At 30.4% G+C, this 7,898-nt stretch overlaps 1 protein-coding gene across 1 annotated transcript; it reads left to right on the top strand.

Annotated features, from left to right (window-relative positions):
* Window positions 1-92: 92 nt before the first annotated feature.
* Window positions 93-7,406, top strand: LOC145948681 (farnesyl pyrophosphate synthase-like). The gene is made up of 7 exons (XM_083058302.1): window positions 93-241; window positions 5,169-5,328; window positions 5,631-5,768; window positions 6,281-6,484; window positions 6,587-6,748; window positions 6,839-7,051; window positions 7,130-7,406. The coding sequence occupies exons 1-7, from the start codon at window positions 108-110 to the stop codon at window positions 7,328-7,330; spliced, it is 1,212 nt and encodes a 403-aa protein (XP_082914428.1). The 5' UTR covers window positions 93-107; the 3' UTR covers window positions 7,331-7,406.
* Window positions 7,407-7,898: the final 492 nt, after the last annotated feature.

Raw genomic sequence — 7,898 nt, 5'->3', positions numbered from 1 at the left:
AATCATTTACACTGACCACACGACAGGGTGTGTGCATCTCTCGATTCCACTCTTCTCGTTCCCTCGCTGGAAGATACAGCAACGCGAGTGTTCCAATATATGCGAACATGTTCATCGTAGCGCGGACTCGCCTCTTATCGGCACTCGGCGTCGCTCAACGTCTGATCGTCACTGCTAAACACACGCATGTCGCGCGGCACTCTTACTCGTTTATTTGTCACAGAAATGCGGTGTATCACAGGTGAGATTCCACACAGAACTCTCTCTGAAATTCCTATTGCGCTGTTTTCCCTGAGAAAAGAAAGGTGGAAAAATATAAAAAGTTATACAATTATATTCATGCACAGTATATAATTAATTTATACATAAAAATTCTCCTACTGTGTGAGAGTCGTCAAATTATCGTACTTTGCATACAATGTTTTTTATCATTTTCTCATTTCTCCATATATAATCATGCAAATTATTAATTAATATGATATAAAATTATCACGGAATATATATTGTAAAACATATCGCGCGATTATCAATAAGATGCACCCACAGAAAGGATTTCTAAATTTAATGTTAATACTCTTCAATCTATCATAAAATAGGATCGATATAGCGACAATCATATTTATTATAGAAAAAGGAATATTTTAATCTTAAATGGGAAATTTTTTAATCTAGATTTTTAATATATTAGGTGTACAAATTAATTCTCGGCCTTTTTTAATGAAAATTAACGTTTATTTAAACAAACTTAGAATAAACTTTAATCAACAAAGTAATCTCCGGCGGCATCTACACATTTTTGCCATCTTTCGGGTAGGTGACGAATCCCCTCTTGGTAAAAGAACGCCGGTTTAGAGTCAATAAAGTCAGCAATGCATTTTTCGACCTCTTCGAGCGTTTTAAAGTGGGAATCTGCCAAATAGTGTTGGAGGGACCGGAACAAGTGAAAATCTGACGGGGCTAGGTCCGGTGAATACGCCGGATGTGACAAAATTTCCCAGCCCAACAAATCAAGCGTGTCCTTAGTCGCTTTAGCCGTGAGTGGCCTCGCGTTATCGTGCAGCAGAATGACCGGCCTTCGTCCGTTGCCCGTAAAAGGTCTTTTGCGCTCGATTTCGTCACTTAAACGCAAAAGTTGAATTTTGTAATGCTCAGCAGTAACAGTTTCACCCGATTTTTTTTAATTGAAATGCAAAGAGCAAACAATGCCTAATGTGTTGTTTATTAGACGCCATCATGTTTACTGTGCTTATGTTGAATTATTTGAAGTTATGTCAATTATATATATCGGTTTTATAGTGTATGATGTTGGTACTATACAGCCCTGAAGTTGGCTGCAAAAACTTTCCTCTTAAATAAATGTTACAGCTGATTTAATATTAGGGCTGAGAATTAATTTGTACACCTAATATTAGAGCACTATAAGCGCGCGCGTACAAATGCATACAAAAAATATGTATTTAAATATAAAATTTGCACATAACATATAGTAAGTATATAATAGTAGTATAAATTATAAAAACATAAATAACTTGTATAATTATTTGCATATACATTTAAAATTTGAACATAATAATAAATGGTAAATAATAATTTTATAGAATATAAATAACTTATATAGGATGTTAAAAAAGTGTCGGATACGCTCAACGCTATTCGATAGAGAATAAAAATTTAAGAAAAAATATCTGATACTATTTTTCGATGCGATGAATAGTTTTGCTGCAATTAATTATTGTAATTAGTCAATCAGCACGGAGCTACAAGAGAAAACAAACGATGGAACGCGCGAAGTGAAAACGAATTTTCCGAAAAAATTATTTAAAGAGAAACAGCTTGCTCAAGTGCGAATTTGGCCTTATAAAATTTATTTTAGGTCTCATTTTTTAAATTCAGACAAGGTGAAATTATTCATCGCATCAAAAAATAGTATTAGACATTTTTTCTTAGATTTTCATTCTGTCAAATGGCGTTGAGCGTATGCGACACTTTTTTAACATCTTGTATAATTATATGCAGATATGTTTACTGACCACTGAGAATAATTGGTTTTGTTTAATTATGTCTAAGAAATGAATTGTGTTGTCTCAATGTAAATTGTTTGCCATAATAAAATAATTTAATTTTTAAAATTAACTGAAAAATTAATTTTATAATTAATTTTATTATAGCAAGATATTTGGAAAACAGACAATTAATTTGATATCGTTTAAAAATTAAATATAATGATAATTTAAATGTACTAACAGTCGTTATTCGATCAAGTGTAAAGTCCTGTGATTAATAGAAAAAATATTAGGAATAAATATTACATATTAAGAATAAGAATTATTTTAAAATAATAAAATCGAAAAAACTTTGATATAAAAATATAAATTCGGGTATAAAGGGTTCTTACTAGTTTATTAGCCCTTACTAGTCCTTTATATCTGAATTTGTATTTTTATATCAGAGTTTTTTGATTTTATTATTTTAGAATAATTCTTATTCCTAATATTTAATATTTATTCATAATATTTTCTCTATTGTGCGTAGGCCTAGTGAACTGTTTGATAGACGCTTGAACAATCACAAGTCGACAGTGTCCCTTTAGTTCCCGCATTACTCAATTGGTCGATGGTGGCCCTACACATCTTGGCTACAAGCTGAAGTTAGCTACTAGCAGTCCATATTTCTATAGTCAAAGGCTGGCTCAATCCTGCGCACACGGGGTGCGTACGCGATAACCAATTACGGCGTCGTGCCGTCTACTGTCGCCGCGCGAGATTATCAAGGCCGTACTGGGGTTAACAGCACCCTTCGCGATAATGCCAAAAAGATTTATTAGCGCGGTATTTGCGCATGATTTTGAGGCTCTCGCGACATCGCGTCGCGAGATTTGTCAAACTCGACAAACAGTATTCGACACATTGAAACATGCATAACATCTTTTTGTTAGATCGATGATAAGGCTGTTTACTTTTCTCGACGTATTTTCCTTTCTATTAGGGGTAATCTCGCAAGCTAATCGTAGGTGGCGCTGCTGTGTGGAGGTCACATCGTGTGTGCTGAGTGAATACGGTGCATCAACAGTTTAAGATAAAATAGAGAAATACGGTCGAATGAAGATGAAGGAATTAAAAGAAGAATTTCGGAAGAGAGGAAAGGTAGACTCATAGGTGCGAAAGAACAGCTAATGCAACGGTAAGAGATAGACACTGACATGCATACGTTGGAAACAGGTTATGTTGCCCATGGTTTCAATGACATTTTGTTATTTATCTGTTTCAGACTTATTGACATCGACAGGAACAACAATAAAAGCATACCCGATACAACAAGTGATAAGTGATACATATACGAACCTTCATCCCGAACAGAGTCCTTCGGCATCTCATAATCAGATGTTTTAAAATGCTTTCTGCAGATACAGTCAGCGTAATCTTAAACGTATTCTGCTACAGCCGATGTACGTGCTTTAAAAATTATTTTAACTGTGTTACCGAAATTTGAGCTGCGATTTTGACAATGCCACAATGTTGTGTGGTGCCAAAATGCTCCACGCGAGAGTCTGGACATCGGTTCCCCAAAGATAAGGCGCTTTTGAAGAAGTGGCTGATATCTATACGGCGAGACAAGTTTACACCGACAAAGCATTCTCGTATCTGCAGAAAGCATTTTAAAACATCTGATTATGAGATGCCGAAGGACTCTGTTCGGGATGAAGGTTCGTATATGTATCACTTATCACTTCATTGTTTGTACTTTGTTAGCACTTTTCACACGAAAGTTCTCAAACAAGAGGATACACATAACCTCTGCTACTTGTTGTATCGGGTATGTTTTTATTGTTGTTCCTGTCGATGTCAATAAGTCTGAAACAGATAAATAACGAAATGTCATTGAAACCATGGGCAACATAACCTGTTTCCAACGCATGCATGTCAGTATCTATCTCTTACTGTTGCATTAGCTGTTCTTTTGCACCTGTGAGTCTATCTTTCCTCTTCCGAAGCTCTTTTTTTAAATCCTTCACCTTCATTCGACCGTATTTCTCCATTTTATCTTAGTTTAAGATGCACCGTAATCACTCAGCACACACGATGTGACTTCCACCTACAGCAGCGCGCTCTAGTGGCCACCGTTTGCGTCCGTACCCCTAATTCGCTCGTTCGTTTCAGACGCGACATATACAACCCCCTTTTATGCACATTTTGTTATAAGACAGAATTTTAACTACCGATAAGTAACTTTTAATATTCCATGTGATACATTTTGATTAGCATCCTTTTGCCACACAGTGAGCAAACAAATTCTGATACTGTTAGAGTTTAATTTAATAATAAATAAAAATCCATAGAAACTTTTGTTTCGGGATATTGAATAATGAATGAATTTTTCTTATTGATAAAGACTTATTATAGAAGTTTTAATATTCAAATGTATAGTGTATATTATCATAATATTAATTTAGTGCTTAATTGCAGTCAACATAATTTTAATAAACAGCTTTTTTATACCATTGAAATTATTATTTAATTAAAATATAGAAGCATATACTATATAATTTCTATAAGGTTTTTATGATTTAAGATTTTTATTTTCTCATTATAGCTATATTGAATTTATTAAAAACGATAAATTATTCAAAATTTTATTTGTATTGTAATAATTTACTATTGAATAATATTATTAAATAATTTTTTCATAAATGCCGTACTCTCTTTTGTGTTCAATAATATAGATTAATAAAACATATTGAAGATTCTTTTTAGTTTATTTCGTGTATTGATAAATAGCTGTAAATTTTGAATCTCACTCTATTTGCACTGAAAAAATCGAATACAAGCAGTATTGAATTGTATTTAATTATGTATTAATGCAGAATAATAAAAACGAAATATTCTGCTATAAATTTGCATTTTATCAATCTATGTTATTATACGTATGTGATGACATGCGATAAAATGAATTAATTTCAATAATGCATATGAAAAAAATTATGATATTTTTGCATCATTTGTTATCAAATATAAATTTAATTAGCAGTTTTTGTTTTATGATTTTTTAAATTAAATTCTTTTTCTCGCGTAGGTATGATTTATCGCGTAACATTTTCTTTTTTCGCATATCGGAATATCATTGTTGTCTGCTATTCGTTGTAATTACAAAAGTTTGTAAAACTTTATTAGAACGTTGGAAAATAAAGACCGAATGGCTCATTATGCGACAACCACATTAACAAACAAGGATGAAATTCGCGAATTAATGGCCGTATGGTCGGACATTGTTCGTGATGTCACGGAGTCCAAGATCTCAGAAGTTCCAGATATTTCCAAATGGATTGAAAAAGTAAGTGTATGTAATATAATGTGTACAACATAATAAAATTACATTTATTACATAATAAAATTTAAAAATAAAAATTATAAATGAGAGACTTTATACTAATAATGATTGTATTAAAATGAATTGTTATAAAAATATAAGAATTTAAAGGAAAAACGTAGTAAATAAAAGCGAAATCAGTATAAAATTAAATATAAAAAAAAAAAGTAGTATTTTACTAACACCTGAAAAACTACAGTTAAGACAGAGATATGAAGCAACAAGTCATAAATTTGAATGCAAATTACATTTCTGTTATTCTTCAGGTATTACAGTACAATATTCGAGGAAAACTAATTTGCGCTGTGGTATTAATTAATGCGTATAAATTATTGGCACCCAGCGATCACCTTACAGAAGAGAACATGCGCTTAGTAAGAATTCTAGCCTGGTGTTTGGAATTAGTACGTAACTTTGTTCTCATTTATATGGCGGATCTTTCACATAAAAGAATTTAAATTATATATAATTGAAGATGAGATATGAAAACGTTTATAAACGCGGAAGATTAAAAATATTACAATTTATTTACTCTGGAAAATGTCCAAGTATTTACATACATATATATTAAAAGTATATATAAAATAAAGTATATATCTTCATGAATTTTATAAGTTTTACAAATGATGATTATATGACAGAGTCTTTAGTGCAAAAATATTTTTAAGAATATGACATTTACAAATTTGTTTTTCATTCATAATTTGATAACATTTAAATTATAATTTTTTTCAAATTCAAAATTTTAATTAATATATATATAAAATGCGTATTTAAATAGTAATATTCATATAATTATGATTCATATAAATATTCAAATAATTTATGTGAACTGGAACAGAGTATTAAATAATCTAAAATTAAAAACGTAAATTATGTATGTGTCGTGATATATTACATTAAATATTTATGGCAGGTGGAAAACTTTATTTTTATACATGATGATATCATGGACCGATCATTAATTCGTCGAAATCAACCATGTTGGTATCGTTATAATAATATAGGTTTAGCGGCAGTTAATGATGGTTTTTTGATAGAATGTATTACATATTTACTACTTCAAAAACATTTCAAAGGAAAAGAATACTATATGGATATAGTAGAAATGTTCCAAGAAGTAAGTGAAGCGAAGTGACTTTTGATGATATTTTAACATGGAAATATTAGATTCTTTTTTTCTTTTCAAACGTACAATTATATTTAAAAATGTATTATTCAGTTAATATTGATGACATCAATGGGCCAGTGTTTAGATTTGCTCTCTACTAATTTTGAAAAAAAGCCGAATCTAGATCTATTTACAATGGATCGGTACAATAACCTTGCCAAGTACAAATCTTCGTATTTCACATTTTTCCCAGTATCTTTAGCAATGCAATTGGTAAGTGACTTCAGTTTCTCTATATACGAACAAATTTTGCTTTGCGTTTTTTAATAGTAATAATAATGTACTATGCGATACATTATGTAGGTTGGGATAAAAGATCCGGAAAAGCTGAGGCAAACAAAAACAATTTTGTTTGAAATAGGACATTTGTATCAAGTCCAAGATGAGTATCTGGGGTGCTATGCGAAATCCGAAGTTATGGGCAAGGATAATACTGACATACAAGAAGGGAAATGTACATGGCTGATTGTTATGGCACTTCAACGTGCTACATCAGAGCAGCGTAAAATTTTAGAAGTGAGTATTATTTCTTTTACAAATTGTTCTGTGTGTTGTTGCATTAATTATTTTGTTTTTCTTATATTTATTACATAGGAATGTTATGGATCATCAGATCCAGAGAAAGTACAACGTGTGATGCAAATTTACAATGATCTGGGTTTGCCAAACACTTATTCTATATACGAAGAAGATACATATAATCTGTTAATCACCCATATACAGCAAATATCACATGGTCTACCACATGATTTTTTCTTGAAATTATTGAATTGGATGTATCGTAGACAGAATTGAAAGCGTCACTTGTACATTATAGAAACAGACCAATGTGTATTCAGATTATTGAATTAAAGTTAATGAACAAGATGCGTTTGGTCAATGTCTGAGAATATCTATTTTATCTCTATTTTATATTCTAAATGTCTAAATATTATTTCTAAATGAGAAATATTAGAACTTCTTTATAAAAACTTTATAAAAAATACACAAGAAAATATTTCACTCTTTGATTAAAATAATAAAATATAACATTTTTTGAACATTGAACATTATTTCTTAATGATTTCCTTCTAATGCGTAAAAAATTTAACATTTAGAAAAATTTTTAAGAGAATTTTTTTTAAAAAAAATCTTAGGTACAGATTTTTATATATATATATATATATATATATATATATATATACTATTATATATTTTTTTATAAGATGTAATATTCGTCCTTATAAAATAAATTTTTTAAATATATATTGCATATATCATCAATTTATTCATAATAACTACAACTTACTTGTTTGTATCAATAACAATAAAATATGTTTTTTATTTTTATATCGCTAGTAAATTAATCAACAGGGTAGTTAAA

The sequence above is a fragment of the Prenolepis imparis genome, unplaced genomic scaffold (genome assembly GCF_030444845.1).
Source record: "Prenolepis imparis isolate NDT839.2.m4 unplaced genomic scaffold, iyPreImpa1.0 SCAF_572, whole genome shotgun sequence".
NCBI lineage: Eukaryota > Metazoa > Arthropoda > Insecta > Hymenoptera > Formicidae > Prenolepis > Prenolepis imparis.
The sequence above is the reverse complement of the archived record's forward strand: the minus strand, read 5'-3'. Positions and strand labels throughout refer to the sequence as shown.